The 12,196-nt window shown below is 43.9% G+C and overlaps 1 protein-coding gene across 9 annotated transcripts in view; it reads right to left on the bottom strand.

The window, feature by feature from the left end:
* Positions 1–12,196, bottom strand: part of Ptprm (protein tyrosine phosphatase receptor type M) — a 706,714-nt gene that overhangs the window by 139,981 nt on the left and 554,537 nt on the right. For 5 of the 9 annotated variants that reach the window (XM_076549821.1, XM_076549818.1, XM_042259955.2 and 2 more), the window contains 3 exons: positions 8,874–8,948; positions 8,657–8,683; positions 3,797–3,987 (listed from right to left, as the gene is read on the bottom strand). In XM_076549821.1, coding sequence (XP_076405936.1) covers positions 3,797–3,987; positions 8,657–8,683; positions 8,874–8,948 — 293 coding nt within the window. The remainder of the gene's footprint in view (positions 1–3,796; positions 3,988–8,656; positions 8,684–8,873; positions 8,949–12,196) is intronic. The other 4 variants (XM_042259959.2, XM_076549820.1, XM_042259957.2 and 1 more) reach the window with 1 other exon arrangement.

Genomic DNA, 12,196 nt, shown 5'->3' on the forward strand with positions numbered 1-12,196 from the left:
CAGGCTTGCTCTCAGCCTAATCTTATGGAGGCATTTTCTCAGTTGAGGTTCCCTTCTCAGTGAAGACTCTAGCCTGTGTCAAGTTGACATAGCACAGCAACTGCATTTAAAAAGCTACCATTTGAAGATGTTCCTTATCCGCACTAGGATGAAGACTGCCTGGGTTTAGGGAAAACAGAACAAGAATATTGCAGAGCAGTCCTTCTCAGCAGATTCTCAATTTCCTAAAGCTTGGTTTTACTCATTTTACAGACTTGGCCACAAAACTCAAGTAATTGGGTGATAGAGATGAAGTGAGGAATGGCCAGGACCTGAGGCCTCATGTGAGCTGATACTTAGAAGGCATTTCCCCCTGCAAAACTGTATAAGTTCATCTACCCAATACCATTGCTCCAGACCAATGCTAGCATGCTCTGTAATGAAAGATGGGGCAAGGGGTGAGGTACTGGGGCATGGGATTATTCCTAATGGAATTTTCCATTTTGTATTTGCTCCATAGCTCCTTTCCCTTTGCTTTCTTTTCATATATTTTCACATTTTCTTTTCTCCTTTTTAAAAAAAATTATTATTTATTTGAGACTCAGAGTATTTGCTTTAAAATCATCTTCCATGATCACTGGATGGGTAGCATGAAAGAGGAAGTTTTTTTTTTGAAATGCATCAACAAATAGCATTTTATTTTAAGGTATAACACATCTTAATGAGTTGTCAATCAGAGAATGTTTAAAGTGAGCTGTAAGATATCCTAGTTTGCACCTGCAGATCAAATGTCTTCAGGAGATTGGAATGGGAAGTAATTTTGCATACATTCAGATATGCATTGCCCATAGTTTGTTACAGAAGTCACAAGGTAGGTATTTTTAAATAGTCCATGAAAAATTGGACTCAGCTATTTTATGAATTGTTATTTGAGCCTATAACTAATCTCTTTGACATTAACATCTTTAATAAACATTTGAGCAATATCTGCATGCAGAGAATTGGCTAGAACTAAGACATCATCTCTATTCATTAGGCTTATATTTTCTCAATAACCTAATTTTGTCTTTCATAAGATATTAATGCTTTTGGAAGTCTTACTCTTAATCCTATTAATTCCTAAGCTACCCTTTAAAAGTGCATGAAGCAATATGCAAAGGCTGTCAATTTCACTGAATTATACATTGAACCGCTAAGGGTAAAGCTGAGAATTTCAGGGCTGCTGAAATGTGGAGCTTCATCTGAAAATGTTCTGGAATGAAACAAAACTCCAGGGACACAGTTGAGATTGGTTCCCGTGGCTTTGCAGGCTTCTGATCTCAGATCGTTGGCACCAGACCAGGTGGTGACTGCTTGGCTGGGCACAGCAGGTCTATGTCTGCTTTGGACGACGGGTCTATGCTTAAGAACAGCTGTGCTTCAGCTGCTATTGGTGCCATGTGCGGTGGGTCTCGATAATCAAGCTGGACAGAGAGCTCAGCCTAAGGCTAGGCAGCACTGGGTCCAAAGTGAAGAACCGTGAGTGGCCAAGAGTGAGGCACAGAGCACTGCTTGACACGCATAGGCAACTGATGGTTATAACACTCTAACACTAGTTCCAAGGTTGTAGAAGTAACCAGCTACTGTCTCTCTGGATTCAAGGCCCACTCCACGCAATGAAACCCACCTCTGACCCTGGCAGAGGAGCCAAGAACCTGAGACTGCATAGACCATGGGCCTAGAAGAAAAACAAACACGAACGTGCTGCCAGAAAAACATAATAACACAATGACCCTTAATGACATTCTGCTATACTCACACTTAAGTGCCTGGCTCAGCCAGCAACAGAGAACCTCCAGTAGAAGGGAACTAACACAGAGACCCACAGCTGGACAGCTCTGGAGCATTCGGCGCTAAACGGATGTCTTCATCGGGGAGCTATGCAGAAGAGGAGGTGGGGAGATTGGAAGTCCAGAGGGGACGGATGGCAGGAAGGAAACAATATCTTCCAGATACATATGAATCCACAGAGACTGTGACAGCATGCACAGGGCCTACACAGGTTCAAGCCAGTTGGGGGCCTGGGGCTGCAAGGGGATGTAGACATGGGCTCCCACTCCTAAGCAAGAAGTTGTCTGTGACTGACACTGCTTACAAAGGAAAACCTAGTTTTCTCCAGTGGCATCTCACTGGATATATTAACCATTTGAGGGTGGGCCCCATGCCCAGTAATAGTTGGTCAATACAAACTCAATGGTGTTTCTTTCTCATATTGTTTTGTTTGGACAATTTTTATCTTATTGTTCTTTTGCTGATAGATTTTGCTTTCCATTTTTGTGTGTGTATGTTTCTTGTTTTTTTTTTTTTAAAGAAAGAGAGAAAGGGCACAGAGTTGGGGTGAGGAGGATTTGAGAGCCGCCAGGAGAGGGAAAAGCATGATCAGAATATATTGTATGAAAATGTTTTCTTAATTTAAAAAAAAAGCAAAGCATGAAATCATTAATCCCGTGCATTATCTCCTCCAAAAGTTGGCACCAACTTTTATAAAGTCTGCTTATATCCATATACTGCTATTCTTTCCCACATTTCCAGTGTGTGGTACACACCACTTGACTCATAAAATGCTTCACAATTGCTAACAGTGGAGGCTGGGACTTGGATGAAGCAGTCTATGAAACTGCAGTGTTTTGTTTTCCACCAAGTTATTCAGCCAGAACCCGAGAGTCTTAAAGCTGACAACATGGAGACAGACTAGAGACCACCTCTGTTTGGGCACTATGGGTAAGCACTGTTAAAACTACAATATAACAAGTCAGGATACAATTAACAAAGAAAAAAAAAATACTCTGGTTCCAGATTAGATGGTTCCAAAATGTGAGTTGATTCTACAGACAAGGGATTGATTCAAAGACTATCCCAAAGTTTAGAAACCCACTCCTGCGTACTTCTATTTCTATTGTGAGAAGTCATGCTCTTCAAAAACGACCCCAAGCTTATTCTACTAACATAAAGAAGCAGCTGGGTGGTGGTGGCGTACACCTGCACAGTATACCTGCACACACTCTTGGGAGGCAGAGCCAGGCAGATCTCTGTGAGTTCGAGGCCAGCTTGGTCTACAGAGCAAGCTCCAGGACAGGCACAAAACTACACAGAGAAACCCTGTCTCGAAAAACAAAACAAACAAACAAATCAACCCAATCTTCCTATTTCTTCCACCACACCTGCACAGCACCCCTGCACGCATGCTCAATGGGGAATGTGCTACTTTGAGTTAAAGTTCTTGAAGTCAGAATGCTCCCTCCAGTTGGAGAATGAGATTCTAGCAGAATTTGCTGATGCTAAAGCTGAGGAAGAGGAGAATCCTGCATTTTATGTACGGTAGGAAGATGTTATGGTCCCAGAAAAGGCCCTGGCAGGTGTCCCCTCAGGCGCCCATGACAGCAGCGTGCACTCTGGAGCAGTTAGAGCTGTGACAACCGCCAGCCCCTTTCCATTGACTCTTCACAGTGTCACTTCACTGGTGGATCTATCGTGGCTCTAAGTGAGGACTCGCTTCCTGAAACAGCTTCAGAATTGGGATTTAACACTGAACTTAGTTTTAGGAAAATGACTGAGCAGGAGGAGGGGAACGACAGCCTGTGGCCAACGCATGTTTCTGTACCAGGAAGTAAAAGGGAAATGTTTTTCCTTTCCTGCTGAACACATATGAACTTGGTTGTAAGTCTCACCAGCACCTGGGAAAACACAAGTAGATGCCGTGTCTGGGCCTAGTCTGGCATCTCTGGGATCCATGCAGCTTGTTTACTATGTTGCCAGGCATCACCTAGCCCAGGCTCACCTCATACTCCTCCTTGAAGCCATAGCCCTCAGCACACTTCATCTGAGTGATGTGTTGGAGGAGGTCTGCCACACGGATAGCCGGGTGAAGCTGTCCAGTCTGGTAAGGCACGTCAGTAGCCTCGCGCTTCTTGTATGTATGGGACTGAACTAGGCTGCTGCTGGTGTCGCTGGCCATTGTGTGGGTCTCATCTAGAAAGGAAGATGGAGAAAAGAAGTGTGAACCATCAGGCTGAGTCAGGACCACAGGATGCTAACAAGCTGGCTGATGACATCCCTCCGTTCAAGGCCGGCTCAGCCAGAAATCAAACGTTGCATGTTCGTAGGTCTAAATGGGATCGGCAATACTGCTAGGAATGAGGTGGGAATCTTTGCTCTTACAAAGCAGTCCAAACGAGATATTGCTTCTGCAAAGCTCATTGACAGGAGCCTTCTGGCGTTTCAGTGATAAAATTGGTAAAAAGTTTCAATCCGAAACTTCATCAAGACCTGGCGCCAAACCAGGCTTGTCCACATCCAAATGTCAGCGAATTAATTTGTGTAATGGAGTAAATAAACTCTACAAATGTTCTGTGAGCAAAAGAAAAGTGCACAAAATGGTTTGGCATATAAAGCTAGCAATGCGGATGGGCACTGGGTACAGGAAATCAAAGGAGAGAGGAACACTAAGAAGGAACTTGTACTGGGAATGTTGGGATGAGTCACTTTGCATGCTCTGGGATCCGGAAGCTCAACGAAAACACCGTGGGCCAACGCGTCACACACGGAACGTTCTACGACAGCAAACATGCAGGCCAGCACAGGGTGGCACACTGGCTCCGTCAAGTCTACGGTAAGACACACCCCCCCACGCTCCCTCCGCAGCTTCTCCAAGGGGCGAGTTTGGGGAACTTACCATTGATTGGCACTTTAAAGCGGATACATATCAGGAGGAAAGAGGAGGAGAAAAAGGAAACAGGACATAAGCAACGGTACTGTGCAGATCACTACAGGCACTTCTACTGGGCGCTGTCTGTCAGGCTTCAGGGAAACTGTCTACTGAGAGGTGATCCGAGGGCGGCAAAGCCTTAACCCTCCCATCATGGTAGGATGGTGTTGTTTCAGTTAAGCACTCAACAAAAAAAGGAGGTTAAAATTACTGTGTAATTGCTTTTCATCCCCCATGAACCAAGAAATAACTAAATAAAGGCTATTTGTATTTAATTCATTTGTCATTTAAATTTCTTGAGCAAAGCCAATCAAATTGTACTAGAAAATTAATGTCAAAATTTGGCCAAACAAGCCTAAAGAGGCTCTGCTTTAATGAGCGATGACTAGCAAATTAGATTAATAAACTGCAGAAATATTATCTATTAAAATATTTGAGGCACATGTGTTCAATTAAGGCTATTCAATTATGAATTTCATCTTCTATGGGTTAACTCTTTAAAACGCCGAATCCCTTTAGTAGTTCCATGAACTGGGAAGATTTTTTTTTTTATGAAATCACAATGCTAAAAACCATTTAAAGGGAGATATCAAATCAATTTCATGTATAAATAATAAAAACAGATGAGAAAGGATGGGAATTCCAGATTCTGCATTCACAGGGATTTCAGCCATAGTGGTCACTAATGATTTTTGTTACTGTTCTACCGAAAGGCTCAGTCTTGAGGAACTTGGTGAGCTGGGCCTGTCCTGCAACCCTGCTCTGTCTGCATGGCAAAGCCCCTGGGGATGCATGGTATGAAGGGTGGCACACAGGTGTGGAGCTATGTCGCTGTTGCTGAAATGACACCCCAATCACTACAAGGCGGCTAAAGACACAAAAAACGAAATAATAAAAAAAAAAGGGTGGTAAGCTGAGTTTATGATTTGTTTTTGTTTTTCATTTGGATTTGCTTTGAAATTTAGCAATGTCTACGTTCCCATTTTAATAGTCACCAATACCGCCCCCCTGGAAATTTGCATCTCAGATTTGCTTGTTGGCAACTGCCAAGGGTTATCAGCGGGGTGGCAGGACCCCTGCTGAGGTACTCAATCCAGTGGGCTCTTAGTTCTCTAGGAGAAAGCTCTGTTCTGTATAAATACTAAAAGAAATGGAACATTAATTAGTTTCCCCTCTGTGCCTCTCTTGTTCTCTTCGTTTTATATTTTGAGCAGTGAATATAATTAATTTGCCTTTCATTCTGGCTGAATGGAATACCACCTAAAGGACCCAGGTTTTTCAAGTGGATGTACCAGCAACCTAGGGATGCTCTGATCCCCGGCCTGGGTCTTTTAAGAGTTTTAAGGCCACAGAGCGACAGCCGCTGCCAATGTTGTATATATTTCTCCATTGCACGATGACACCTTGGCCTCGTCTCTAGAATGGGATACCTCTTCAAGCACTTACACACAACTACATCCTCCCTCCCAGAGAGAGCTGTTGTCCAGCACAGATGTGTTCAAGGGGAGCTAAGGGATCTTGGACCATACCTGTCAGGAAAGTGGGTCACCTTTCCCGGTAGACATTCCTGACCCTACTAAAATGAGCTGTCAATCATTTTTCTCTGGTTGCTTGAAGTGATTTATTAGTGATAAACAGTATCCCATGTCACCCATTTCCTATACTTAAAAAAATTACCTACCAACAATTTTCTAAAATTAAAAATGTCTTAGATGTAAGAATCAGAAAGGAAAGTTTCTTAATATCAGTTCTGATGATTTTATGAGAATTAAAAATCAATTCTATATTCATTAAGGATTAGCTGAAAAATACCGACTTGGAATGCATGCTGTATTTTGAGATGGAGGAGGATTAATCATTTATTATCTATCTGGCTCCATCCATCCATCCATCCATCCATCCATCCATCCATCCATCCATCCATCCATCCATCCATCCTTTCATCTTTGTAAGCAAATGAGGCAAAGATATAATTAAATTCTCCATGAGAACAGGGTCTTTGCATGTGAAAAAGAAATATTAAGGCACTAGAGCTTTATTTGTGCTGAACTCCGTCTCCTAACAAAATAGTCCTTGTCTCCATGTAAACTGTAATGGCTCCCATCCCTGCAAAGGACCAGAGTAAACACAAAGCTCATTTTCCTGTGGCTTCCAGGGATAACCTACCTCACTGATCTGATTCCAGCAATATGCAGATGCACAGTGCACCAGATCACAGGACTCTACCATGGTTTCCAATGTACTGTCACTTATTCCTCTGGTTTCTGCTACACAGATTATACCAGGAAATGGTGACTTCTGCATTTGGCGGACTTATTTTTTTCACACCATTTTGAAACTTGAATTGACTGTCCCAGTCATACTCTCTCAGAAAAGAAGCCTAGCCAGCTTCAAAGGATGTCATTAATGTTCCTAATAATAAGGCAGTGCCTTTGGAGAAATGATCTTTGTTTAATAAGCTTATCTTAACCCTGCTGTGAAATCTGAATGTATTTTTCCCTTTGACAATGCATGTCTCAGCCCTTCCTACCCACAGTTCCTTCAGGATCAGAACATCCACAGAGAAACCTGGGGTATGAATGCCACAGCAACACAGAGACATCACAACCTTCGCCTACCCAGTGACTTCACAAATGTCTCTGCCTGGAGATCAGAATGTCAGTGTGCATGAAGTGAGACTATGCCCTCACCTGTGAGAAGGATAAAGCAGAGCGTCCCCCTTTATGGTTGGTGCTTAAACCTGTGTGGGGGCTGTACTGGACCTCAGGATAATCTCACTTCAAATACTCTGTTCCATACGTAATCTTAGTTCATTTTTTGTTCCTTAGGCAACCAACTTGCTTAAGCCCAGAGGACTCTGGGATGAAGTGAAAATTACCCTCTCCTTGGAAATCTAACAACTTTTGAGAACCCAGAAGCACAGCGGGGAGTCCTGGCTGGGGGTACTGAGGCCTAGTGAAGAGAGCCAGGAAGAGGAAGTGGAAGGGAGGATGATGCTCTGGCTCTAAGAACTCTTCTATACCTGGAAGTCGCTTTGGGTGTGCTCCCTTCCACACGGTTAGTAGTAGAAAGAGGACACAGCCGGACACACTCGGGTTACTTATGCGTCTCAAATGCCACAGCAGCCCATGCTTATTTGCTCATCACAGGCAGGTAATGCCATTTTTCCTCACCCTTCTTAAACTGTACAAGCGGGACTTCTTTTTTTTTCCTTCCCCTGTAACCCCCTGCTGGGAATATTTCATACTTTAAATGCATTCTGCCCCATTGGGCTAACATTTCAGTTCATTTCTTGTGGCATCTGACACGTAATAAACCACACGATGATAAAGCGCCCGCCTGTCATTCCGCTGTTCAGAACATCAGTTCCCTTAAAATTCCACTGTGTGACAGACATGTTGCTGAGGGGTGCCCAGGGCGGATGGGTGGGAGGTCTAGACCCCACTGTGATCACTACACTACATAACGCGGGGGGCATCATTAGGAAAATGCTATTTTTTGAAACTGGCAATTTCGGTGCTTAGAGAGATAAGTGAAAATAATGAGAAGCTATTTTCACTTTTATGACTGTCATATTGGACAGAATTCAGCTCTTGGAAGTACACAGCTGAGCGGTGACGTGTCATTTGTCTTCCCCTGGGACCAGCACTAACATTCAATTCTGAACACAGAAAGGGAGAGCCCTGGAGCTGGAATTGCTCCCTGAAACCTTTAGGTATTGCCATACCCCCACATGCAGCAAACCCTTCCTACCAATAGAGACTTCAGAGGAAGACGCATCACCTTGCCCCATGCCCCTGGCCCCATTGCACCCCCATGCCCCGCTTCTAGCCATGGTATCATGCACAGTTAAAACTCCAGTCTCCTCTAGAGTGATGCTGATTTTTCTCAGTCACTCCTGAAGTAAACTTGGGGGAAGGGGATTATTCTCACCTAAAATTGCAGTTGGCACAAATGGGTCTGTCATACATCGTAAGCAGGGCAACGCAGAGAAAGTAAAAAGAGAAAGAACAGTAAATGATTGATGAACGGTCCCCCAATTTCCCCAGGAAAGCCATAGGAAGCCTTGGCTTTATGATATCATCAAGCAAAAAAACGTTCACGAGCTGCCAAAGGTGGTGAGGATGGGAGACGGTAGGGAATCTGTTACCTGGGTAGTAGGAATTCGGCACCGACGTGCTCAGCGTATTTGTTTTCATCGTGAAGGATGATGGTGAAGACACGGCTGTGAATAAAGAGAGGCTGGTCAGAGGCCACAGACAGGCTCAGTTTGGAATCACGGGAAGCACTCCCTGTGAAGGCAGACGGCTCCTACAGAGAACTGTCTGGGATTCACTGAAGTCCACATGGCAAATACCACCATTCTCAGTGGTCTCTGGGTAGTTACTCATCCTTTCTAGGGAACAAGCCCTCTTGATCAGATCAAGACTTTTCTCATCCTATAATGGAAAATACCTACAGATAGCCACCATACTGAATAAGGAAATCCACGAGGTCCCTTGGACTTCTAACCTTGGCCTTTGTGATTGTGCTGCTCTGAGCTGAAGTTCCCAACTCAAAACTGTGAGAACAAGCTAACGCATGGCTTCTGAAGAGCAGTGGGAATAGCGGTGTTTGGGTGCTCTGCTAAAAATCCCCGCCCCCAGTTCCTCATATTTTGAAAATTTGGATTGCTGCAACTTGGCTTGTAAAGATAAAGTTGATTTGGGCTATATTGGAAATGAAACTATTTTTCCTCATGATGCTTTTTAAGTCTTTAAATACTTGAAAAAAAGCTTCTATTTCTTTGGATTATTTCTCTGAAGAACACACAATCACCATACCATCTCTTTGTCTCCATTGCTAAGAGGGAAAGTCAAACCCTCTAACTGATTCCGTTGAAGATAGGGATTTGCCATTTTGAACGCTAACTCTCCTCTACATCTTAATTGATTTGTAATATAAAAACACTCACTTCATTAAAACGCAATGACTGATGTGTGCTCGAGGTAGTTCAATATAATGGCCCATGCCTACACTTCCCCTAAGCACTTCAGGGGTTTATCTGATGCTGGGTTCCCAAGGAGATACATATACAATTGCACCATCCTATCACTGGGCAGTGCCCTGGATCCTTGTGATTCCTCGGGTTGTAATTGTCTTGATGATGTGTTGATGTATTTTAGTTGCTAGAAGCGACTCCTGCTGTAAAAGGAAGCAGTTTTACTCATGTTCCTACCTTCAAATGGCAACTATGCCACCGACAGAAGGAGGGATCCGGGCTCCCTGTCATTTATCTGGCTGTTTCTCCCAAACAGACAAGGGTCACACTTACACATGATTCCAGTAAGTTGCCAGAAAAGCAGCAATCGATGAAAACAGGAACTAAAAAATCCTCCACATACAAACTGCTCAGGGAGAGAGCACAAGGCCATGTTCTCACCTGCAGCCATTTTTACATGCTCGGTAAAAGTGTGCAAGGCAGATACAAAATGACCACATTTATTTCCACCTTTGTGTGAAAATATGTTTGTCTTTAACTACTCGTATTGAGCCCATTTCCTTTCCCCATATTCTATCTTCCCCTTTTTATGGGGTATTAAAGTAGAAGGCACAGCTCATATTTGCTGTGGTGGACAGATTATCTCCACTCCCATAAATGAATTCTGGTTTACTTTTAAATTCTTCAGTCTCATTTTTTCTTACTATAACATTTTAGAAAGGGACTCACCCCACAGCGTCTAGAACTTTTTGAGTGATGTCTTGCCGATATGTATATTTGCACGTCGTGTGTGTGTGTGTGTGTGTGTGTGTGTACATGTGTGTGTACATGTGTGTGTACATGCGTGCATGCCATAGCCCCGGTGTCTGTAAACTCTCCTGGGACTGCTTCTCTATTAGCTTTTATTGAAAGGGAATGAATAGAGTACTAGAAAAATGTTTACCACTGGGGATCCCTGTCAGGGAAACTGTAAGAGATCTCTCATGGCTAACTGAGCAAGAGGGGACAACCTCTGTGTTTATGAAGAGGACGGTCAAAGAATTCCAAACAGTGGGTCAGACAGGGAGGCTTTAGTGGCAAACCTATGCTCATCAGCATCCTTGCCTGTCTACAGACACAGACCTTAACAGAACTAACTGCCCACTTTGACTTCCTGTCCAGAAGTGATGTTCTCCCTGGGGTTCAAACTTGAAACATCCCATAACTAGTAATTTCGGTTCTTGTTCTCGGAGTGAGTCATTTCAAGAAAATGTATTCCTGAAGAAACTAATTGTGGAATAGAAGTTTGGAACCTTGATGGGTGACCCTGGAACGTGGAGAACATCTCTGAGCTTGCTCTTCCTTCTTTCCTCCATTGTTTTTTTGTCTTCCGGGGGTTTCACATGTTTCACATATGCTAGGTAGATTTCCTCCTCCGAGCTGTGGCCCCCAGCCCTGTGTGGCCCCTTACATACTGATGCTCAGAGGATGGCCACTACTGTACAAATTCCAACTCTGTATGAGCTCAAAGGTGTGTGTGTGTGTGTGTGTGTGTGTGTGTGTGTGTGTGTGTGTGTGTGTGTGTTTACCTAGGTTTAACTCACAACAAACAAAGGCAGGGTACTTTAATTTGGAACTATGTACACTATGTATTTTTTTTTTAGTGAAAAAACAAGTAACTTCTGTTAGAAAAAAAAAAAAGCATTGACAATGTTTCTAAAAATGTTTTCTATTATAACACACCAGTTTCTGCAGCCTCCACTGAATGTCATAGAAGGGTAGAGGCTGGTGGCCAAGAACCCAAACTGAAAAGTGCTGCTCTCCCAGTGTGTCAGAGTAGTGTCTTCTGAAAACAAGTCTAGCAGGCTGGGGATGCAGAGGGAACACATACATAAACAGGGGGAGGAAAGGTAGGGTAATGGTAGCCACTACAAACAGAAGGAGCAGTCTGTGAAAGCTAAGTGAGTGGAAAAGGCGTGCAAGGCTCCTGAGCAGGTGCAGGTAAGCATACCACGGTCCTCAGAGAGGAGAAGCTGGCAGCCCAGCATCCGCTAGCCGAGAGGTGTGGTCAGGTGGCCGGCCAGCAGACGCAGTCCACAGCTACCAGTGATCCCCTAGACCCCATCTCCATGCTTCTCACAGTCGTGAGCCCCACCACCAGCCTTTCTGTGCACTGCTTTGGTCACAGCTGTGCTGTTGTGCCCACGTGCTGATGACATCCTGCAGTGGTCTGTATGTATGGATTTCACACAAAGACACCCTATCTTTGGACTTGATGAGTGTGTGCCATGAACCATGACATCAGGCCCAACTGTGGGATTTACCTCCGGTCATTGACAACACAATCGGGGATGGAAAAGGCCTCCAGTTTTGCAGCTCGTATAATCAATTGAACTGATGATCTCTCAAAATACTGCCTGTCCAGGGATCACGGGTGATAGCACAGGTAGGCATTGGTTGGGCACCGTTAGCCCACTTGATGTGAAGCTTAAGATACGCTGAAGCACATTTTA

This window comes from Peromyscus maniculatus, chromosome 13, assembly GCF_049852395.1.
Source record: "Peromyscus maniculatus bairdii isolate BWxNUB_F1_BW_parent chromosome 13, HU_Pman_BW_mat_3.1, whole genome shotgun sequence".
Taxonomy (NCBI): Eukaryota; Metazoa; Chordata; class Mammalia; order Rodentia; family Cricetidae; genus Peromyscus; species Peromyscus maniculatus.